This window comes from Acomys russatus, chromosome 13 (assembly GCF_903995435.1).
Source record: "Acomys russatus chromosome 13, mAcoRus1.1, whole genome shotgun sequence".
NCBI lineage: Eukaryota > Metazoa > Chordata > Mammalia > Rodentia > Muridae > Acomys > Acomys russatus.
Window position 1 is genome coordinate 70,612,429 of NC_067149.1, and position 24,883 is coordinate 70,637,311.

At 49.9% G+C, this 24,883-nt stretch overlaps 1 protein-coding gene across 1 annotated transcript in view; it reads right to left on the bottom strand.

Annotated features, from left to right (window-relative positions):
• The window catches only part of LOC127197754 (protein O-mannosyl-transferase TMTC1-like), a 34,846-nt gene extending 15,693 nt beyond the window's left edge, over positions 1-19,153 (bottom strand). Inside the window, exons 1-3 of the mRNA XM_051155697.1 lie at positions 18,968-19,153; positions 18,230-18,879; positions 1,431-1,608 (exon numbers count right to left, since the gene is read on the bottom strand). Coding sequence (XP_051011654.1) covers positions 1,431-1,608; positions 18,230-18,879; positions 18,968-19,153 — 1,014 coding nt within the window. The remainder of the gene's footprint in view (positions 1-1,430; positions 1,609-18,229; positions 18,880-18,967) is intronic.
• Positions 19,154-24,883: the final 5,730 nt, after the last annotated feature.

Here is a 24,883-nt window from a genome sequence, read left to right on the forward strand (position 1 = left end):
TAAAGGCGTGCACCACCACTCCTGGCCAGGAAAACTATCATAATGATAATATAGTTATTTATAAAGTGATTTTTGTCCATCACTTCCCTCACTATAGTATATATGTACATTAGATATTTATGCATATATACATATATGTTCATACACACCCTATGGTACACACACACACACACACATCAAACCTCAATAGAGAGTTAGAATTATGCTCATGGAAAATACACATTATGTACCAAATTGGCAAGACAATCCTGTGTGATAAGAATTCATCGAATCACACTTCTCATGCCAATTCAAATAAACATTCTATGGATCTCCATGGTCACTACTTCACTTCTTTCACTTCTGGCTCAGAGCTTCAACACAGAGTACCCCCCCCCCCCCGGGACTTCTAACAGCAGGCTATGCTCTCCCCTGAGACAGGAACCGGGCATAGACAGCTAGGAAGTCCTTCTCTATGCTGCGATGCCTTAGGTGACAGAGGCCTCGTGACACCAACGCATCAAACTGTCCTTTGCAGGGGTCTCAGAGGTGTGCACCGCTGGCACACGGTCAGATCACAATGTGGGAGCATTCCTCATGCAAATGAGAGGAGGGCAAATGAGAGCAAGCTCCAGAAGACATCCAAGATGGCGTCTTTACTGAAAGCGTGCTCGTGGGCAGATCTTCAAGAGAGTGTCCAGGTGACCACAGAGGCTTTGCAAGCCGTTTCTTTGAAAACCCTGGTGCCCGTCACCCACTAGAAGGCTTCACTCTCTGAAAACTTCGGTGCCAATGCCCCCATCAGAAAGCCCTCACCCACACATGGCAACACATACAAAAGAAATCAGCTACTGCCACTAAGACGTGACACCGTGGCTTCATGACACTATCTCATTTGCTGCGTGATGGAACAAGCTTTTGAAAGAGGGTCGCAGATCCAAACTAGCAATACCTTCCAAACAAAGTCTTGCTCACACAGAATAATAACTCGACTTCTTGTCAAGCAATGCGGAAGGCAATTTGTTAGTCACTCAAGTCCATCTGTGGGTCTTGGGAGACTCGGTCCTTCCCCCGGCACGTGTAGTTTCCTAGTGTAAGCTCGGGCATGAAGCAGAGCAGTGGCAACCATCACGGTAGGGGTCCCACAAGGGTACCTGCTATGTAAAAGCATATGGGGATCTAAATTTTTTTTTTTTTGAATAAAAAAACGGGAGTGCTCTTTGGCCTCTGTGCAAAGAAGTGGGTAAACAGTGGGTAGAGCCAGTGTGGGATGTTCTAAAGGCAGCACTGTCAAGTAGAAAGTACAGAGGCAAAAAAAAAAAAAAAAAAAAAAAAAGTACAGAGGCAAAGCTACACATAGTGTGGGTCCGAGACTGGTTTAGCTGGTATAAGCAGAGAGATGTCGTCTTCGGCTGTTAGCGGCCGCTATTTCCCGGCATCTGTTTACTTACTGCCTCAGTGTGGACCGGGTGCACTGCAAAGAGCAGGGCTGTGACAAACGCCAGCCCGCGATTCTTGAAGACCGTTTTGTCGCAGGTGTACATCAAGACGAGGGTCACCAGGCAGTGTAGGACGACGTTCACCGCGTGGAAGTAGAACGGGTTCATGCCAGTCAGGAATATGTTTAGCCTGTTAAAGAGAAAGATTAAAAATGGGCAAGTCTGTGGGAGCCATAATCACAGCGTAAGCACGAGAGGCCCGCCCAATCCTTTAGGAAGGCGCACCAGTTGGTAATAGCTACTAGTGGCACTTTTTACGCCTGTGTACCTTCCATCCTGGTCCTATCTCAAGAGTGACTCATTTACAGAAACAAACACAGAGGCAGTTACAGCGCTATTCGGGGACCGTGGATCTCTCAAAGAAGGCAGGTTGACAGGACTCACGGAAGCACCCCCTTCCTAGTAATCTTGTTATCACTTGTAACCCAGCGGAGGGTCCCAAGTGCTGGTATCGGAGCCATGGCCACCGGAGACAAACAGAAACCAAGAGTCTGCAAGGACAAACTGGGCACGAACGTGTGCTCTACACCACGGTACCATGGGGAGCCAGATGGTTGGTCTGGAAGCTGCGCCCACTGTCACCTCGCATGGGCAGCGATACCTGCTACCACAAGCTGCAGCTGAGACAGCGCAAGGCGCAAACTCGCCTTGAGGTTTAATATTTGTAGTGTTTTTCCAAATGCTTATTTATTTATCTTCCGTGTGCACGTCTGAGAGGGGATGAAGTGGGTTCACGAATGCACACCACTGCACACGAGTGGAGGTGAGAGGACAGCTCGTGGGAGTCGGTTATCTCTTTCCACCGTGTGGATCATAGGAATCAAACTCACGTCATCAGCCTCGGCAGCAAGCCTTATCCGCTGAGGCATCTGGATGGCCAGGGTATGTTTTCTGAGAATCCGATTGCTGACACTATCCAACTAAAGCACAACCACAAACAGAAGGGTAATCGGGTGCTCAACATCATATAAAACCACCTTCATGGCCCCAGAATACAGAGCAGGTACATCTAAAGGCTGCATTTAACAAAGGATGTAGTGTCCCCTTATGTCTGTAGATCAGAGGTCCCTGGCCTTCCTAAGGCTGCGATTCGCTAGTTCAGTCCCTCATTGTGGTGACGCCCACCCATAAAACTGTTTTTGCTGCTGCTTCATAGCTGTGACTTTGCTACTGGTATGAATTGTAACATAGGGGCCGGAGAGATGGCTCAGAGGTTAAGAGCACTGTTTGCTCTTCCAAAGGTCCCGAGTTCAATTCCCAGCAACCACATGGTGGCTCATGACCGTCTATAATGAGATCTGGTGGGCAGGTGCACATGCGGGCAGAATACTGTATAAATAATAGATACATTTTAAAGAATGAATTTTAAGGTAAATATCTGCGTTTTCTGGTGGCCTTAGGTGACCCCTGTGATAGGGTCCTTGGGCCCTCAAAGGGGTGGTGATTCATAGATTGAGAACTGCTGCTATAGTTATAAAAGAAAAAAAAAAAACCAACAAAACCTCATGTTGGGCACTCTGGCACAAACCTGTAATCCCAGTAGTAGGATGGCTGTGGAAATAGGCTTGCTGTAAAGTTGACACCCGTGTGGGTTACAGAGCACAGCTCCTTCTCAAAATCCCAAACAAACAAACAATACTTGTATCCAGGGCGTCTTTGTGGCAATGTGTATACAGTACGCAGCTGATGGCCCATCCTGGCCTTCAGCCCATGACAGGAAATCAGCAACCCTAGGACTTTATCCTCAGGCTCTTGACGCCTCTTTCTTCCAAAACCATCTCTTCCAAAACACCCAGTAACAGATAGGCTGATTTGCACACAGCTCAGACCCTGAAAACTCTAAACATCCCAAGCTTCATTTGGGTACAGGAATCTAAACACTACATTACTGGTTGTGGCGGTGTGAGACGCATTGCCCTCATAGGCTCACCTATCTGAGCACGTGGTCCCAACCGTGGCACTTTGAGGAGGTCATGGCCAGGAGGCTCAGCCTTGCTGAGGGAATACTTTACTGGAAGAAGGGCTTGAGGTTTTACAGCCCCTGTTTCTTCCTGTTCTCTTACTTTGCTTCCTGTATGTAGATGAAAATGTGATGAGCCAGCATCTTGTTCTTGCTTCCTTGCTTTCCCCCACCAACGCGGACCGAGTCCCTCTGGAACTGTAAGCCAAAATAAACTCTTTCTCCCTTAAGCAAGTGGACATGGCATTTGCCAGAGCAAACAGGCCAGCACAACCAGCATTCTGTGAGCTCCGAGTGCGCGGAGCAGAGGGATCCCTGGGTGAATATGTGCTGTTGACATGGGTGCAGCCATACCAAGGCGGCCAATGTCTCAGCACCCTGGGAATGGCACCCACAGAGGCCCTCTATGAAGGAACCCTTCTCCCTGCCCGGTACCTAATAGGCACACTGAGGTTCTGGGTTCCCTGGGACAGTAGGTGCCCTCCATCCAAGTGAACAGACCCTACCCCAGCTTGTATCTCACACTGAGTCTCAATCAGTAATGTAGACAACAACCACACAACCAACCGAGGATGATTCCTAGCACACGAGGAAAAAGGGGGAGCGGGGTGCAGCCGTTGACTGAACTTTCTAATTCCAGAAATTTTCCATCAGAAAATAAAGATTTTTATACACATATACAAATACCCACAACATATCTCAACGTGTTACTTATAAAACAACAAGGCCTTTAAAAAGTGCAAGGAGAGAGAGACACACACACACGTACGTTTGAGGCAAAAACGCTAACAATGTTTTCAAGCATAACCTGCTTGTTGCTGGAGGGCCCCCGCTGCTAAAGGATGCAGCCTCCACACCCGACAGCTTCCCTTCCCCCAGCACAGTTTCCTACTTGCTGACTGTCCTTGCTTGGAGGATGTCACTGAACTAGATGCCTGGCTTATCATAGAAGTAACCTCTGACACAGCCTCCTGCAGAATGCTGCCCCCTACCCCAGAGGACAATCAGGTAGTGTGCCCTTGTGCAGGCAATAGGACCACGCTGTTTAATGCAAATGAAGTGTGCTGTGAGCACTGACCAGACTACCTTCAGGCTGCTGCCCTTTTCCTATACGTTCCCCTCAGCCCCGGAACAAAGTGGATCTGCCTCCCTGCAGCTGGTCCTAGAAGTCTGTCAGTCTGTCGTGCTCAGGGCCCTCTGAGCCTTGCCACCACCACCCCACCCCCGCCTCTGCTCCTCCCCCCACCCCCCAGCCCCAGGCTGGTGGCCAGTGGCCTAGCGGTGAAGAGGAGACCCATAATCTTGTGAGAACAAAGAACAGAGTCTCTGGTTCTGGGAGCCAATATGGGCGCACAGAAGAAAGGGGTTAACAGATTGCATTTCCTAATCTAACAGAAGAGGGGCTGTGATCGATGCTCTGCTTCTACGTTTTAACAGGGACATTCATCAAAATATCTTCAAGTCTGCCTCCGTACATGACAGTCCAGGATGGATTTGTGGCCAACACAGAGTGGGGACAAATACATCAACGTCCTCCTGGACTGAGACCTCCAGTGCCTGCCTCGGTGCCCTAATGTTATCTCTGATCTGCCCAATGTCATTACCAACAGCTCAGAAGAAACTACAGAATCCACATTTACAAACATTACAAAGTGTCTGTGCTGAGAAGGGAAGGGTACGCTGGAAGGCTGGCTGAGAGTCAAAGTTGCCACAGGTGTTCATGTCAACACTTTGATGGGGGCCAAAACACACTCGATACAGCAAAGAACAAGACACTTAGGTCCAGACGGGAACTGCACACACGCTATGGCCTGGAGGGAGCTGTTACCCTTACCTGAAGAAGCTAATGTTCTCCAGGCACTAAAGCAGGACAAATCACCAACAGAGAGACAGGGAGCCACTGAACTCAACAGTTTATCATGTCAGTTTATCGAACAAGATTTGCTCAATGTTAACCATAGGTGGGCTCGGGAACACGGAGGACACTCATGCTGGAGAGAGATGGCGATCGATCAGAGTGCAGGGATATGACGTCTGCGGGGCTTGAAGCTTTGCTCCCCTCCCCCGGCTAGCACACACCTCCCTGTGGCTGCCACACAGTAGGTACTTAAGTAGATGGACAGATGAGTGAGTGAGCGAGTGAGTGAGCGAGTGAAACGTTGACGCTGCACTTACCCTGAGTCTACCAAGGGGAGAGAACACTCTGACCACATTAGACACAGACTACCCCAGGCTAGGTTCCTCCCGTAAACAGTTTCATTTCACCTTTATATCTCTTTTCTTTTTCAATCTATAAAAAAAAATTTAGAGCAAATACCTGCATGTAAACATTTCTAACTTATCTCAAATTATTAGACCACTTGACACCTCCAGGCTGGCAGTGCTACATGGAAGCCCTTGGGTTTCATTAGGGACAAGTGCTCACAATCAGCCAGCGCCGCCACCAGTCTCCAATATGCTTCTAATGGAAGCCGCACACTTACCACAGCGCCGCCAGATTCTCACTTAAGTAAAGACAACAACAGATTGTTTCTTGGGTCTCCATTTAGGATCACAAATGGGAACTAAAAATACAGTCAGAATGACTTTTTTTTTAAAGTAAGGTATATTCCCAGAGAAGGTATTACCGTGGCCCTGCAGATGTAAAGTACTGCATGCCAAAGAACAGGGCAAAGAACAGGCTCAGTTCCTCAGCGCTGCAGACAAAGCACTGCGGCGGCTCAGATTTCAACCCTTAGAGGAAAAGTACCAAGACAGCATCATCTGGAGGGGAGGCCTGGACTGTCTACCAGGCGGGATGGGGCAGAGTCACTTAGGGGACAGAATGCTGGGCTTGTCTATGACACTGTTTCCTGGAAGGGTGGAGGGGAGACACCCATCCTCAAAGTGGGTGTCACTCATCCAGAAGAGCACGGAAGACACAGAGATCCAAGGAGAATACAGCATGAGCCTGTGAGCCTTCCTGCCTCTGCTTCCTCCTAGTGACATATCCCTGGCTGACAGCCTTCCTGCCTCTGCTTCCTCCTAGTGACATGTCCCTGGCTGACAGTCTTCCTGCCTCTGCTTCCAATGAGGATTTAGCCCTGGCAGCTCTTGGAGGACCATCCTGGCCTCATCACAGGACTGAGACTGCCGAGGCATCGAGCTTCAGGGGCCAAGCAGTTACAGGGCCCTCAGCTTCCCAGCACGCAGGTAGCCATTGTCACCTAGCCCCCACCGTGCCGCACGCCCTGACAAATCTCTTTTATACTGTGTATACATTCAGTGCCTTTAGAGAACTCCAGTACAGCGGGCAAACATGTAAATACAAGTGTCTGGACAGCCCAAAATACCCGCAGGAATATACTGACTGTCCTTTAACACAACTTAGCAAGAACAGCGTCTGAGGTTCCAGGTCACCCGGAGAGACCTCCATGACAGCTCTCTATCAGACTTCCAAAACTCCTTGGCAATTGTCTCCAGGAGTTATGAGCACTTTTTCCAGAGATTTAAGAAGCTAATTTCTCTCCATCATTGAAATCCATTGCAGTAGGCACACAATAGATTCTAAGGAAAATCTGTTGAGCAAACAAATGAATTGAAATTATACTGGAAGTGAGAAAATCCCATCTTTCCCTTCAGCTCTAAGAATCTCTCATTTTGTGTGGGGCAGGTCTTCATTTCTCATTTAGAACTAGCACAAGCAGTAGGTTTGGGGCTTTTTTCCCCCCTCTAAAATAACCTTAACAGCCTCTCCAGCTGTTTGCAAATCTGAGCCGATGAAATCGCCTGAACTTCCTGCCTCCCGGTGAAGCTGACCAGGAAAGCAGGGCACGAGGGGGCGGGGCGGCGGCAAAGCAATCAGATCAGCTGTCCTCCAGGAAGTCAGGTCAAGTAACCCGACCCCAAAGCAGAGCAAAGGCTGAAGGCTCTGTCTCTGCCCCCCCCCCCCCACCACCATCCGGGAGCTTCACAGAAACTCTCACTTTCTTTCAGTATCCTTTAAAGAAAATAGTCTTGTCTAGGGGAACAAAGGAAAGCAAAACTTAACCAGGGTGCATCCCAGAGAGCCTTGTGCTGGGGGACATACAGGCTTCATTCTCAGAGCCCCCCCCCCCCCACCTCGTAAGAAAGCCTGAATGCTCCAAATGCATGAGTGAACCAGGTCTGGAAACTGGGCCAGACTTTGCACAGTGGTAACTCCAGTATACTCCTGTGTGCCACCACTACCACCACACACACTTGGGACTCCCTGGGACATAGGTCAAGCAACATTGTAGCTTAATCTCTCATTATCTGGCTTCCTTGGTATGAGGACCTGGCCACCCCCACATCCCTGGTGCAGACCAGCTCCTCTGAGCACCAGACGTATTTCTGCTGCCTGCCATGGAAATGTTCCCGCCATGCTTGGCACTCAAGCTCTGAGACTCAGACTCCTGCAACCTGGGATCCCTTCACTGACATCTGAAAGCCCCTCTCCATGGTAGCTCCTCCACACGTGTGGAGGTCACAGTCACCTTGCAGAAAGGGGTCAGGCTCATGGCTTCTCCATTCCGTGCTTGCCCCTCAAATAACATCACTCTAGTGCCTCAGTAAAGGCAAAGCCTCCCGGCCCTTTCCTCTGAGGGGAGTAACTACAGTGGCGCAGGGGACAGGAGCACAGACAGCTGCAAATGCCTCGATTATGAGCTGCACTGTGCCAAGGACAACGTGATATTTGGATCTCCCTAACCACGGGCTTCCACGGGGTACCAGTGCTCACCAAACTCCTTTGTGCAACCTTCAGCTACGACTCCCTGCTCCCATCTGAGATGAAGCCTGCGATCTGCACCCAGGCAAGGGATCGGCAGGTGATGAGACGTGGGTCTCAAAGCTCAACTGAAGGCACACAGGGCCAGCAGGCTCAGCAGAAAACTCAGCATGTTCAACAGTAAACATTCTTTTCCAAGTAAGAACTCAACCAGGGAACAGGGGGGAAGCATGTGTGCTCCCTTCATCAACGTTTCTTGTGTGAATGTGCACACGTATGCAAAGATATGTGTGCATGTGCACTTGAGGAAGACTCTCAACTGCCACTCTTCAGGTGCCACCTTGACTTTGAAACGGATCGCCAAGTAGGCTAAGCTTGTGAGTCATCAAGCCTCAGGGGTCTGCCCGTCTCTGCCTCTCTAGTACTGGATTAATAAACATAGTGTTGCTACCATACCTGGCCTTTTAAGACAAACAAAACAAAACAAAACAAAAAAATGGGTTCTGAGAGATTGAATTCAGGCCCTCACGCTTGCAAGGCAGGCATGTCACCTCCTGAGCTGTCACCCCAACTCTAACATCGTCACATCTGATATGCTTCCTGGGTGCTCATAGCCCAGCATGACCCACTGAGCACACCCATCTCCCTCTAGCTACCCCGGGGCTCTCAAAGTCTCACAGATGATTTTCATGGTCATCTTAGACCGTTCGACCAATAAATACCATCCTGTTCAGCGTGTTTTCCCTCCAAGGCAAGTCCCATAGGCCCTCAATTGTTCTAGAGACAAATCAACACTTCATCCATCTGAAGAAACAAACTGCCACTGACCGGTTCTGGCTAGACCTTGGTCCTCTCATCCTCACTCTAAGAAAGCTGCTCCCCAGAAAAAGTGCTAACCGCCATTGCTGCCTCCTTTGCACTCTGAGCAATGACAGACTAAAGAGAAGGACACTCGAGGGAGGAACACTGGGGCTGGAAAGTCTGGTGACCACACAGGGAAGAGAGTCAGCAAATAACTGGATGAACCAAAGCCACATACATTAGGATTGGGACAGGGCTGCTAGTTCTGCACTTATTTCCTTTGGAAAGGCTGTGTTTTCTCCCACACCTGGACAACTGCAGTTCTGATGGGGCCTATACCCACGGCCAAGGACTGACCTAGGCCAGCAGAGTGCTGCTAGGACTCCTCACTCCAAATATCAGGCACAGGTTAGAGACCTTGTCCCCAAAGCCTCTGAGCTTCTGGCCAGCTGGCTATAAAACCGAGGCTCCACCCTATCTCCCTGGACCTCCAATACTCTAGAATGCCTTGTGCTTAAGGATTGTTAAGGAAATTGCTGAACAATAGGAGTGTAATAAGAACAAAACTCGAGACCAAGGGGAGCTAGCCATGCGTGGCAGGAGCTGGGAAAGCCCTAAACATAGGCCTCAAGATGCTCCTGGCTCAGAGCCTCAGGATGGCAGAACCTACCAGATGAGTGTGAGCAAAGTCTGGGCTCTGGACTTTACTGGGGCTTCATTATTTGGCGCATTTGATTGACACAGGACCGAACCCAATCTGCAGTCTACTCGCCCCCTTCAAATGAGAGGCAGAGCTGATATCACACAGCTTGAAGCCCAACCCTCTAACACCAGCAGCTCCATCTGGAGCACAGAGCCCACAGCGAGTCACCTGATCCTCAGCCATGGTGAGCCCATCAGTCCACTGTGAAGGCTATGGAATTCCTCACAGTCAGACATTCCAAGGGTTTAGAAAGAAGGTTTCTCTGAAGGAATCCAAGCCAAACACGGACCAAATCAAGATCACTGTACTGGAACAAAGGAAGCTATAGCCCAGGCTAGAGTAAAGGCCAGTGTAGCACAGGCTAGCTCCTTTGACAAGACTTGGAGGTCCCTGAGCTTCATTCATTTATAGAAAGCAGGACATAGGGCTCAACAGACCTAAAGCCCACAGAGGGAAAGGTTGGAAAACTCATTCTGGGCTTTGTCTCCAGCCTTGGACTTGCAATGTGCACTCTGCGATTAGCAATGCATCGGTGCTAGCCTAAGGGAAACAGGGATAGTGCCAGACTAGACTGCCATCCCCTCCACACAGTAACAAAGAGGCAGAAGCACCCTTCAACAGTCAAAGCTGCCCTTGGGCCTCAGGGATCCTCTGCAACGGCCAGGGAAATTACTCCCCTTCTTCCTCTACTTTGCTCTTTGAGAGAACAAGGAAAAGGCAAATTAGGACAGAAAACTGGGCTAGAGGAATGACTCTGAGGGCACACGCACAGACACACACACGCGCGCGCGCGCACACACACACACACACACACACACCTCTAAAACGGAGAAACCAAGCCGATTCTCCAGCCACAGAGCAGCCCCATCTTTAATTCTTCAGCCCTATGTTGCAAGGCAGGCAAAGGTCTACACGTTGCAGATAGCTCTCAGAGCAGTGACAACACTGAAACCGGCAAAGGAGATGACGTCACACAGCAGTGGGAAGAGTGGAGGGTTTGGGTAAGGACAGTCCCGAGAAGGTGGATCAAACCAGTGAGAGATGTTCTTATCATGAGGGCTGGGACCTAAGCATGGGTCTTCCAGTGGGCAAGTAGATCACAAGGCTGGGGGGCTCTTGGGGGCTGCATCTGGTCCCAGGCTCCTCTCTGTGTCATTCTATTTCCTGCCGCACGAGGTGGCAGCTCTGCTCTGTTCCACACTTTTACCATGATGCTCTGCTTCACCATAGGCCTAGAAACCATGGAGCCAGCTAAACATAGACTAGAACTGTGAGCTAAAATATAACTAACCTCCTTCTTCCTTTCCTCTCTCCCTCCCTCCCTTAAGCTAAGCTGTCGTAGTGCTGAACAGGAAACTAGCAGAAAGTAAACATGGAGATTGTGTACATCAGAGGCCCAGGCAGGCCTCTGTGACAAAGTGATGCTATCAGCTGACACTCAGTGTTCAGAGAAAGCCAGCTCTATGCAGCACAGGGAAGTGCTTTGCAGAAGAAGACAGCCCTGTAGCTGCAGCATCAGCAACCTCAGCAGCCTCACACACAGCCACAGCCACAGCAGCAGCAGCCTCAGCAGCAGCAGCAGCAAGTCTGATCTGAGAAGCAGCAAGGGCTCCAGTGTGCAGGTGGAAATGAAGCCTAGACCTCAGGGTGGGAGGCAGGAGTCCAGGACTTTCCAGGCAGATGCTGTTTTATCAGTGGGCAGAGACACTACCGTCCCTTTGGCATAAGCAAACATTCCTCCATCCTCATAAAGAGGAATGACGAGACTCAAAGTCTGAAAAAAATAAGAATGTGGCTGCAAAGGAAAATAGAAAGGTATTTGTCGATGAAAACAGGCTGCTCTGGAAGGCACTTCCACGATTTCCTTCAGGGACAAACTTGTAAAAAAAACCCCACAATCTAATGCGCGGTTCCTCTCCTATCCCGCCCTTCCTGTATAGCCAGACTGAGGTCTAGTCTTAACTATGAAACTGTGACCACAATCTCCAGGACTTTCTTAGTTTATTATAGAAACTTCAATATTTTTTTTAATCGATTCTTTTTGAGTTTCACATCATACACCCCAATCCCACTCATCTCCCTGTCTCTTTGTACCCGCCCCAACCTTACAACCTCCCCCTACAAAGAAAAAAAAGAGAACTGTATATATCATCGTGGAAGCTGTAACGTGTGACAGTGTGTCCCACAGTATACTCTTTTGTCCACACTTCTTTACTGGCAATGAGGCACTGTCCTGGATTTGGACATGGGCTGTGGCTGAGCTGGTCAGCCTGCCAGCTCTCCTGCACCCACACCACCAGGGCGAGCTCTCCAGCACTGTAAGCTTACCCAATGCTGGAGCAAGCGAGGGGCAGAGACAGCTCTCCTGCTCCTAAGCCTCAGGGATGGGTCACCTGCTGCCACTCTCCCAGGCTCAGCTCTACTGGGCATCCAGTCTAGGTTCAGCGGAAGCCCGGGAGAAGCAGGGCCAGCTCTCCCGCTCTTGTGACCTGGGGGAGAAGACTTTTTGTTTTTGTGTTTGGTTTTGGTTTTGGCTTTTATTTTTTTTTAAGTCCTCTTCCCCAACAGAGTTTTTACTGCCTTTTCTCCTTGCCTGTGTCTTCATCACAGAACATCCTGGGAACCTTAGTCAAACATCCCAGGCCATGTTTACTTACTGTCTGGAGTGGACAGAAAGCAGTGTCACCCTTGCCGAGACCGACTGCCTTACAGTCTCACACAGGACAGACCAGCAGGAGACCCAGGCTGAACATTTCACATACTCAGGAGAAAGGCATGGTGGCCAATACTCGCACATTCTCAGAGTTGCCAGAAAGATACAAACTACTGGGGGAAAAAATCTGTCATTACCAAGCATTAAAGCATTGCAGGTCCCCACAGCCACACATAGTAACATATTCTATATTTTAGCTCTGACATTTAAACCACCCACTTCACTCTTATGATTTATGCCAGCATCAGAAGCACTCAGTAAAACTTTATAGCAAACAATGATCTAACAGCCTAGACCATGACTTTAAGGTCCAGCAATCAGCCTTAACTCCCCCGCCCTCAGTGCCGATGGCTTCGGCTTCTTTGTTGAGTCAGGTTCCACTCGCTGACTGAAAGGAGATTTCCACAGGAACTTCTTCCCAAGAGGATAAAATGAAATCGCCAAGCACCTTTTAAATCAATCAAAGCAATTTTCACGGGGGAGTTACGGGCACCATGGCCTTTGGTTCCGTATCACTTCAGTATCTACACAGAAGCGTAATGCATTCCTCCTGACTGCAGAGGTGAGCAGGGAGGAACGTGACAGTACATCCTTTACAGGAAAATGGATTCAACCGAGTCCAGAAAAGTCAAATATCAGCTGTTTCCTCTCATATTTGGGGTTGGATTTTATATAGATATAAATGCATATATAATGCACACGTGCGTGCGCACACACACACATACACACACACACCTTAGAGGCAGAAGTGAGGCTGCCTGGAGAAGAGATAAGGGGCCAGTGGGAGGGTCAGCCATGAGGAAGCAGAGGGTGTGGGCCGAAGACAGCGAAAGCACAGGATGTACCTGAGTGAAAACAGACTTTGTAAAGCCCCACCCTGAATGAACACCAATAAAAAAAGAAACTATGGATAAAACCAAGAGTCAAGAGACTGCGGGGACTGAAGAGTAAGGTTTTGAATGCTTTGTGCCTCCTCTGCTTTTGTCTAAAAATATTGCTGCATGTTCTTGCTCGTGAACATGTGAGAAGACTGAGCATGAGGGCTCATTCCAGCTTCAGCCCCCCCAGGAATGATTCCGGGAAATGTATTTGCTATAGAAATGTGAGGTCACCATGACCTCGCCTACACAAGTCTGATGCTTGGGTTTGGGAGCCAACAGGGCGGCAAGTGATGGGAGAGGGTGATGCAAAAGGAAGTAGGGACGGCAAGGAGGAGCTAGAACCACAAATCCCATCATTGAGAGGACCTTGTCTCTCCACCTCCCATGCCCCGTGGAGGCAAACTTCCAGAAGCCTGACTCTTCCATTGCGTCTGCTCCCATACACCTGTGCTGGCATCCTCAGCAACTAAGAAGCAGCTCAGAGGAGACAGAAGGCCTTGACCTGACCTACTGCTGTCCCACCAGGAGTAGCCAGCACTTCCTGCTCGCTCTGCATGAGACCTCACAGCACGAAAACCTACGTTAGCCTTCTCATCTGGATCTTGGACACTTCATTCCTACCTTCCAAACGTCTCAGAAAGATCTCCTGGCACCAGCCTTAACGAAGAGCACTCCGGAAAGGGGGGGGGGAGGACGGGTTCTAGATATAGTTACAAGGTAACTAAAGTGGTTCTAGATATAGTTACAATGTAACTAAAGTGGTTCTGGAAATAGTTACAATGTAACTAAAGTGGTTCTGGAAATAGTTACAATGTAACTAAAGTGGTTCTGGAAATAGTTACAACACAACAAAAGGGATGGAGTACAATCCTGGCACACCTTGTCTCTCTGCTCTGGACACTGGAAGTAACAGGATCTAGTAATCTTTTCCTCAGTTGACCTCACCTTTTATGTGAGAAATGTGACCAGGCTCTTTGCTACATGGGTACCACTGCTATTCTTTATACAGAACATTTGTCCAGCTAAAGAATTATATATCAATTGATTATGTTTGTTCTTAAGGGTTTTGTGACAGTATGTGACACACATTCAATGTATCAAGGATATAAACTTACTTTTACTTTTAGAAAGGTTTAAATTTTGATCAGGGATTCTATGAAAACAAAAATATGAAACTGAGCAGAAGTGACCCCAGTGCTGGGGGAGGTACAGGCAGGGCATGGTGGCGCACATCTGTGACCCCAGCGCTGGGGGAGGTAGAGGCAGGCAAGCAGATCTCTGTGACTTCAAGGCCAGCCTGGTCTGCAAAGTGTAAAAGAGTGGTCTCCTCATTGCACACAACCATCTGAATGGAGCGCCAGAGAAATACGGGGTGGTGGGAGTGGGGAGAGAGGGGGGGAGGGAGAAAGCCAATCTCAATAAAGTGTACACTAAGCAATTTTGCTATTATAGCACTGAAATAATAAAACCACAGAGATGGAGAACCCGTGACTGTCATGAATCAGGGGAATTTTATGGATTAGATGTTGGAGCTGAGGTGCACTGACAGGATGAGGGAGTACAGGGCCCACATGATGGAAGTGTTCTAGGCAGTGTGATGTAATAGAAACTCAGAAATTGACTCCTGTCATAACACTGCAGAGAATGGAATAAACACCAAAATAAATGAAACAAGCATGCAAAAGCTGGTGAAATTTAGGGGACGGGGAATACCATAGATTATTATATCAATGTCAATTTCTTTGCACCCAGGACCACTATCCCAGAGGTGGCCACACCCACAATGGGCTGGGCACTCCCACATCAGTCACTCATTAAGTAAGTGCTCTTCAGACTTGCCCTACAGCCCAGTGTTGAGGAGGCATTTTCTCAACTGCACTTCTCTCCTTCCCAGATGACTCTAGCTTGTGTAGAGCTGACATAAAATCTAGTCAGGACACTAGGCTGATGCTTGATTCATACCAAATAAAGTAGTTTTCCCTCTCTTCTTGCAGTAATATATGTCTAATTAGGCATAGTAGCCCATTAAGTCTGTAATCTCAGCACTTTGGAGGCTGAGGCAGGAGGACAACCATGAGTAAAGGGCTTCGCCTGGGCCTGTATAGTGAATCCCAAGCCAGGCTGAGCTACTAAATGAGAGCCTGTTTCAAGAAACAGACAAACAGAAAATTCAAAACCAAACCAAAAACAAAACAAAACAAAAAATAATGAGGGGGGGTGAGGGAGGAGAAACTGTTAGAAGTGTCTGAGGTTGTCAAGGACCGTTAACTCCTGCTGCTGCGCTAGAACATGGGGTGCATGTCACTGACTGAAACTGACTGTGTGAATGGAAGGACCTGTGCCACTTTCTCTTCCAGATGAGATGCTGGTCCAGGTCACACACTGTCACTTTCTAGACTCACAACTCATGCCCACTAAAAAAACAAGGGAGAGACACCTCTGTGTCTCTATTTGCCTTCTACTGCTGTGATAAACAGCACAACCAAACATAAAAATCTAGGGGGGAAAAGGCTTATTTACCTTGAGCTCCTGGACCGCAGTCCATAAGGGACTCAAGGCAGCAGGAACCTGGAGACAGGAACCTGGAGACAGGAACCTGGAGGCAGGAACTGATGCAGAGACATGGAGGAACATACTCAGCCTGCTTTCTTACACAACCTACCACCACCTGCCCAGTCAAAGTGGTCATCAATCAAGAAAATGCCCACACAGGTTTACGTATGGACCAGTGAGGGGAGCATCGTTTTTACAATTGAGTTTCCCCCTCCCTAGAAGATCCTAGCTTGTTTCAAGTTGACAAAATCCAAACAAACAAACAAAACCCAAAACCTCATATGAACCCACACAGCAAAGAGCTAAAGTCTTAGACATTTGCACAATAACCTAATGGATACCCAAACGGGACTGCATAGCCTTCCTTTTCCTATCCTGCCAGCCCTGCCAGAACCCTGCTAACACCCCTTCTTCACGACCCCCTGGGGGTTGGAAATGAAGTCAAGCTAGTGAGGTAAGAGAGGGAGTTGCTACAGGCTCTCTCTCCCTCCCTCCCTCCCTTCCGCCCTCCCTCCCTCGCTTCCTCCTCTGCCCTGGCAGAGTTCCTATTAGGAACTATTAAAAACACTTGGCCAGCCAACACCTTAGGCTCACACCCACCCTCCAGCAGGCATTCAACGCTGGCCCTTTAAATGAAAACTTTTCCGCCAGGGCAGGCTACAGGGCTCTAAAGTCTGCATGTGGAGAGCTGTGAGCTTATACACCTTCAAATTAACCAACAGCCTCACCCAGTCCATGAAAACGCCTGTGGCCCATCCAGCCCTAGTTTTATGATTTAAAAACAGAACAACAAAAGCCACGCGGGAAATTAAAAGAGGCAGGAAACTCTGCAGCTGATGCTATCTTTGGGTTGAAACCAACACAACTTTCCAAAGATAAATGCTTATAAAACATCCCTGTTGGAGTCAGATGTGTTATTTTCTCATATATATATATATATAATTACATGGGGGAAAAAACTGTTGGGTTTCCTTTTCTAAGTCATGGGCTACCTCTCCAAAGCCCTGGGCCTGAAGGCCCACACTGCTTGTTACTTTGCCAACTGTCCTCAGAGATCAGTGCCACAAACTATGGCTCCTAAAACAGGGATTGGAAAACAGGTTAATACGGAGCTAATACCCGTGAGCTACTGTGTCCTGCGCACTCACTTACACCAGCTCTAACACGGAACTAAGTTGCACTGAATGGAATTCAGCTCTTTGGTTCCAACCGGTCCTTTCCCCAGAATTCTAAACTCAAGCAGATACCCCACCCTACAAAGCCTACTCTCGGTCTGATCCACTACCTTGCACCGTAAATGCTGAGTCATGATTCCGGAGCCCTTTTTTTTGGGGGGGGGGTGTTCTCTGCGACTCCTTACTTAGCACGCTCTCAGTGTCGGTCCCGTGGGCTGGGCGCGAGACGGGTTGCGCTGAGACCGGACTTGGAGATGCTCTGGTTTGGGAGGCTACGGCGGCCCAGTACGCAGAGCCTGATGCTCAGTCACAGTAAGGTGCCTGACCCACTCCACAGCTCCTGCCTGAAACACTCACAGCCTGACAGCTCCAGGCGCGTCCTCGGCCACCTTATCCAGTGCCCCTCTATCCTCATCTGCCCAGCTGACAGCTTGGAGCATCGCCACCGTTTGGAACCCACTGGTCGCCATGAGGGGAATGGGTAAAGAAGGCTCGAGTACAAAGTCAGGTCTACCAACCCTGAAACCCCCGGAATGCAGCGGGGAGAGTGCGGTTTCTGTGTAAAACTCGGTCCCAACTCCGCAGCACAAGGAGGCAGGAAGCGCGGGAGAACCTAGGTTTAGCTGGGAGGACACGGGGCAGTGTAGGGACGTCCCTGAATAGTGCGGAGAGAACCCCCAAGACAGAGCCGGAAGAAAATGGTTCAGTGCTTCAGGACCCGAGCTGAGCCTTGGGAACCTGAAGCTGCTCCCAGGGTAAGGACGGGAGGCGGAGCCAGGACAGAGCCTGGAGCAGCGGGATTCAGAGTTAGAACCTGGAGGACCCAACCAGGTCGCGGGGCCAAGCGGAGACAATCTTGCTCAGGGAGAAGCCAGCGGGGCTGCGCTGACAGAATACACACAGAGACCGGAGGACTCAGAGCCGAGTGGAGAGCACTGAATATAGAATCAGGCGCGCCGGGCATAGAGTGCGGAGGATTTGAGGCAGTGACAGGAGAAAGGAGGAATGCAGAAAGGGGCAGGCTTAGAACCTAGATGACCAGGCTGAGCAGCCGAGAACACGAGGTAAATCCGGGAGGATCGGGGTGATGGCATGAGGAAGGTAGAGCCGGGAGGACCGAACCGAAAGGGGAGGACGACCTAGAGGAGGTACCGAGGGACCCGTCCTAAGTGCCCCCGCAGTGCCATCCCTTCTCCGGGAAACAGGCGTCCAGACCCCAGTTCGCGCGGGGCTCACCTGAAGGACAGTACGCACAGTGGCCGGTAGGACTTGTGGCTGGTGCTGTCCGCCAGGCCCTTGCCCCAGAAGTCGTTGGCGAAGACGGCCCAGCGCAGCGGGGCCCCGGGCCGCACGTCGGGGTTATTCACGATCGCCCACACGTCGTCGTGCACAAACTCGCCCCGCAGCGAGCGGCCGTAGCACAGGCAGCTGGCCCCGGCTAGCAGCGCCGCGGCCCCGGCCGGAACCAGCCCGCAGCTCCGGCGCCGCGAGGGCGCGCGCTCCCCGCCGCCGCGGTCCCCCCGGGTCACCAGCATCGCACCGCCCGCACGGCAGCTCCCGCGCGGCGCGCATCCTCCCCGGCCGAGGCCCGGGCGCGCGGCGGCCTGAGTGGCTTGGGCATCGCGCGCCCACTGTCCCCGCCCGGGCGCCCTGTGCTCCGCCGCCGCGGTGGCCCAGCTGCAAATAAACAGCGATTCCCCCCACACACACACCCCGGCCCCCCTCCCCGCCTCGCAGGGCCATCGCCGCCGCCTCCGCCCATTGCGCATGCCCGCTCGCGCGCCTCCGCCTCCTGGATCCCGGGACCCAAGGTCCCCAACACCTGGCCTCCGCCTTCGGGCGCAGCGACCCAGGCGGCTAGAGCGAGCACAGGTGGAGCTGAGGCGCTGCAGGGTTTAGGGTGGGGGTCGGGGTGGGGGTAAGCGGGAAGGCCACTCGAGGTCCCGCTGGGTACGCCCAGCTGCTTTCCCAGACCTGTCCCCAACCCATCCCAGCTGCAGAGGGGCAGATCTCCGCCGCCTCCGGGCCGCAAGCCGGAATGCTTAGCAGGTACTCAGTATGCGAGCGATTCGACACCCGCCGGACGGCGAGGGGGACAAGCTTCCGCACACGGGGGCTTGAAGCTTTCCACCGCGCTATGCCCGAGACCTGGGAATGCATGCGGCTGTCCCTTCCCCAAAACCGAGGGACGCATCTCTGGCTGTGGACTGCCTCCTCGCCGCGTTTCTCAGCTGCTGCTGCTGCTGCTGCTACTAAGCCCTGAGTTTGATTTTTATTTCCTGTACCGGCTGTTTTTTCCCTTAAACTCTTAAGCAACGAGAGGCGCCAAACACATTACTTTTTGTTTGTTTGTTTGTTTTGAGATACTGTCTTATGCGGTAGCCCAGGCAGGCCTGGCACTGGCTACAGAAGCCAGGCTAGCCTCGAACCCCTGGAACCCCGCCTGCCTCAGCCTCCCAGGCCCCTAGCTGCCTTGCTGGACCTCTTGATATAATTATTGCCTCCTGTCTCGTGCACGCGAGATTGCCTCAGCTTTGTTAATATAAATTAAAACTGCAGACTGCCCTGGCATTGCCTCTGGCTCAGAAACTTTCTGTCTTTCTACGTTTAAATGCCAATCACAATATGTAAATACACGAGGTATTCCAGAGAAAGTCTAAATTCTCCTAGTATTGAAAGAAGCCCGTTAATTCTTTCAGGCCACTTGTGGCGTTCTTACTGATGTTAACTGAGATTTCGTACATCCAGACTACAAGCCTCAAAATAAAGCCACCATTAAAACAGACAAGCAACAGACTTTTGACAAGACAGAAAAGAAAATCGAAACATAGGAGGATTTGTACTTTAAGCCCCCCAATGGTTCCTTAAAATTTTAACACCGGAGCACTTAATTCAGCATTTCCCAAGAGAACAGGGACGGACATAGCTCAAGACAGGATCCGTTTCGCCTCTGTTGATGTCTTAGTTATTGTTTGGTTTTCTTGGTGAAGTAAAGTTGGTAAGAGAGAAGCAAAGCTAAAAGGCTTAAGCCCTGATGACAGTTTCCCCAGAACGTATCAATCTTAATGGCTGCCCTGGCCCGACCACAGGCACCTGTGTCTTTTGCTTTCGTCGTCGTCGTCATCATCATCATCATATAATAATAATAATAATAATAATAATAATAATAATAATAATAATAATAATAATAATAATAATGTAGGTTTACCTGGTGCACACTGTGTGGAAGGAAGAGTGGAGACACAAAGCTACTCAAGTACTGTGTGTGTGTGTGTGTGTGTGTGTGTGCGCGCATGCGTGTGTGTGCATGTGCACGTGCGCGTGTGTGTACAAGGGTGCAAGTGTGTGTATGGGCGCGCGCGCGCGTGTGTGTGTGTGTGTGTGTGTGTGTGTGTGTATTTCTGCCCCCCTTCACAACAGGCACACCTGCACTTACTGGAGCAGTTTGGGAATTTAGGTGAGGCAGAATCAGAGTTGTCCGCAGCAAGGATGATGATGGTAGAGGACCAGAGCTGAGACTCAGGGGAGAGGGAGTGACATTCAGGAAGCTTAGTGCCTGTGCTCAGCAGGGGGGCATCTAGGTGCCAGCTGTCTCCTGGCTCCTTGACATTTTCACTACCTTTGCTTCAAATGGTTTGGAGTTCATTCTGAGTCAAGACGGCCCCTAACTTAGAAGGTTCAGCCTAGAGCTTTCCAGTGTGGCAGTGATGGGAGAGCCAGCCACTGCACAGAAGCCACACTGTGGGGATTGGGCTTGATTTTCCTGAAGCTCTAGAATCCACAGCGCTGCCAGCCACCGATGCCGTGGCGTTCAGGTTGCCTGGAGCTCCACAAGTTGGGAGTGTTAAATGTGTTTCAACTTATGACATCCTCAGTGCCCGACACACTGTTCTGAACACATACTGTGAGCCCAGGAGCACCTGTAGGGAGACCCTCCTGGCACCTCGTCATTTCCTGACCCTGCTCCCTGCCATAGAGCGCTGGTGTCAGAGAGCTCGCTCCATCAAGCTGGCTGCTCTTTTCTCAAGGCACAAAACACCCATCTCAGCTAATAAAGGGCGCAAAAGGAAATTAGATTTAATATCTTGCTACTTATCTCCAATTATTGTTAAGAGCTTAGTAATTGCAGAAATACTACCTTGTAAGATATGTGTCCACCAGGGCTATCTAAAATGGACGACCCCAGAAGTGCCTTTGGGGCTCAGACAGAGTCTTTCATAAACATCGCAGGCACGGGATTCCTGAAAAAATATCAATACAACACTGGAAATAAAAAGAGGAAAGTCAGTATTTTAATAAAACAGATTACAAAGTAGCTGCAAATATACTTTGCTTGGCCAAACCTTAGTGAAGCGTCATCAGCTTGTCCTAGGACCCTAGAGGACGGGCACTTCCCTGTAAAATCCAGGGTTAGCAAGGAGATCCTGAATATCTGATAGGGTCTTACAGTCCACTCAGTAATGTCTGACCATCCTGACTTCAGAATAATCCTGGCAGATCAGTTTAGCCAGGATCTTCCTAAATCTGTTACTTTTCTTGATGCGGTGATAAAGATGCAACTTAAGTGGGGAAGGACTTATCAGGGCTAATGATTTGGGGAGATGCAGTCCAGCCTGGCAGGAGGTGAAAGAGAAGTGGCAAGAGCTTGCTTATCCCAGAGGAACAGGAAGTAGAGATGGGATATGAAAGTCAATGGCTGCCCCACTGGCCTACTTCCTCCAACGTGGCCCCACCTCCTAGAGGCTGCAGAGATGTTCAAGCCTTGGGGGGATGTTTTGCATTCAGAGCACAGCAGTCTTAACTCCGACATGGTGTGTTAGCAGTACCCCATGCACCAACACCCACCACGCCCCCGGCACACGCACACTGGACTCCCAGCTGACTCAGGACTGAGCCCTGGTCCCTTTTCACAGAAAGATCTTGTTGCCATGGTTCTATGCCTCTCATCACTATCCTGAATAAAGTCAGCCTGACTGTGCTTTAACAAGTATCATTCAATAATTTGTTTTTACTTGAATAAAGACCACTGCGATTTTCTTTCATGCTAACACACTCCCTAATCAGGTAGGTTATATCTACCTACCTGATCAAGTGCAATGTTACAAAGGCAGAAATTTTGCAAAATGGTTTTGACACAAAACTTAAAAAAATATTAATTTTTGATGTCTAGTAATTTTAAATATTATCTCTTCTTCAGCCCTCTGGGCAACAGGCACACTGCGCTCCCACACTTGCCCAATGCCTAGCCAGGCAAGTGTGGGGCAGCCTGGGATGTTGCATGTTTGGGGTACAGGCTATGGTCTTCCTGGTCCCAGTATTTTCTGCCCACACTATCAACATTCACATAGGGATAAGGAGGGAAGGCTTTGCCATTCCCATGGGTCTGAGGCTTTTGGGTCTTTGATAAGCTGTGCCCATGTCAAACCATGCACAGTCACTGGGCAGTTCACACACACAGATGCCTCCATGACCGATACCCCCGCCACCTCTCACATGCTGGCTGTGACAGCTCAGTGCTTCAGGGTCGCATTCAGAGACAGTTCTGCGCTGTGAGACTTGTTCCCCAGTATCTGGAGGAGGGACCTTTAGGATGTGAGGTCCAGAGGGCGGTGTGAAACCAATGGGGCTGTTCCCTCCCGCAGGAGTGGCCCCTGGTCCTTGTCTTTGAGGGGCTTTGTCCCCGCACACACTTCCTACCATGATCAAACCAGAGCAGTGGCTCCACTGGCTGGGAGATGCAACGTGGGAAAGCGTCAGACAAAAATAAACCTTCTTCTGTAAAGTTGGTTGTCTCAGACAGCAGTGGCCTCGCAGCCAGCTGCAGGCAAAGTCAGGAGGCCGTTCTGTACCAATAGCTACTTGAATTCCTTCATTTTGAACAATCCAGCTGCCAAGGAGCACACCTTGTAATGGACGCCCTGAGTCCCATCAGTGAAAAGACTGACTAGAATTCTCCAGAGAGTTTGGAGTGTCTGGGTTGTAAACTGCTGCCACATACAAAGTAAATATCCTCTTAAGACTTAAATTTAAATTATTATGCACAACAGAAAAGAACACTGTTTTCACATGAGTCAAGTGTTAACCACGCATACATTTTTAATCCTACACTTATAAATCAAAATGCTACTCTTAGTTTCTCACACACCCTCCACAATTTACACAAAATGTCAGAAGCACTAAAATGCCATTGTATAAATTTCCATGTAAAATTCAGAGTTACACAGAACAAGCTTGTATGAAGAGTGAAACTTTTAGGAAAACTACAGGATCAGGTTCGTGAGCTCTGTGCAGACTTGTATTCTGAGTTGAGTTAGCAGACGTTTGGCCTGAAACACATTTTCAACAGCTTTTGTAGCCACGGGCAGCAGAAGTGTCTCAAAGTCGAAGATGATTTTTAAAACTTCCTGGTCATAGTATTGATCATGTAATATGCTCGCCCAGGCCCATCTTGTGCTACAAAGGTGACAGTCCAACAGAGAGACATAGAGAGAGCCTCATGGTGGTCTCTACAGGGTTCTCAACAGGTGGAAACCATCTGCACGTAAGGCCAAGAGCTTATGCGTAATAAGGCAACTGCAAAACTACAGGCTTTGAGCATTGGTTGTTAAGTGGCAGGGTGAATGGGAAGCAGAGACACAGCTGCAGCTTGAAAAGATCTTTCCAGAAACTTCTACCAGGCAGAGGGATTCTTCAATATGGAAAAGAATTTCAAGATGGGTCAGTATGGAACACAGCTTGAGTTTATTAAAAGAGATTTTTAGCATAGACTTAAGCACAGGCATTAATGAAACACACACACACACACACACACCTGCTTACCCGCCTGCAGCCAATGCCTAAGCATCTTAACAGAGGCCTTGTAGGAGACTTTCTGAAGTTACACTGTTTAAAGGATCTCTGACTCTCCCAGCCCCTCCCAGCCTCTCTCTCCCCATTGTCCCTCCTAGCCTCTCCCTCCCCCAGCCCCTCCCAGCCTCTCCTTCCCCAGCCCCTCCCAGCCTCTCCCTCCCCCTCAGCCCCTCCTAGCCTCTCCCTCCCCCCAGCCCCTCCCAGCCTCTCCCTCCCATCTGCCCCTCCCAGCCTATCCCTCCCCTCAGCCCCTCCCAGTCTCTTCCTCCCCCCAGCCCCTCCCAGCCTCTCCCTCCCCCCTGCCCCCCAGCCTCTCCTTCCCCCCCACCCCCTCCCAGCCTCTCCCTCCCATCTGCCCCCCAGCCTCTCCCTCCCCCCAGCCCCTCCCAGCCTCTCCCTCCCCCCCAGCCCCTCCCAGCCTTTCCCTCCCCCCCAGCGCCTCCCAGCCTCTCACCCCCCCCTGCCTTTCCTCTCTCTAAATGGGATCATAGGTAGCTCCTGAGGTAGCATTACAGGTGACAAGGAAAAACCACAGTTGATAGGGGTACACAGGAAAGTTGGGGCCACATTTTTTTAAAACTACAAATGAAGTCCCTAGTTTTGTTCATGAAATTTCCAGAAAATTGAGGGTTTATAGCTTGGAAGGGAGCTAAGAGCATACTTCAAGGTCATGTGCTCAGGAGCCTTAAGTGTGGTTCATTGTTATTTTAACATTCTTTAAAAGTCTCTCTAGGTAAAAGGAACCATCTCTTTGTCAGTCACACTCAGAGCAAATGCTGTCAATGGTACTGGATTATTAGCCCTAAGCCCCCAGCTACTGCAGACCAGACTCAGCTCATGTCTCCTTAATTCCTCATTTTTCTATCCTCATTTATTATTTTCATTTTTAAAACAGTTTTTGATAATGCCCACATTTGGTACCTGGCTACAAATGTGCTCAGAATTTCAGAGTCAACTTGTGTGAGTCCCCTCAACTGAGGTGCTAGACCAACTAGCACGGATTAGGGTGGGGCTTAGGATCCTCTGTGGAATGGAGGAACA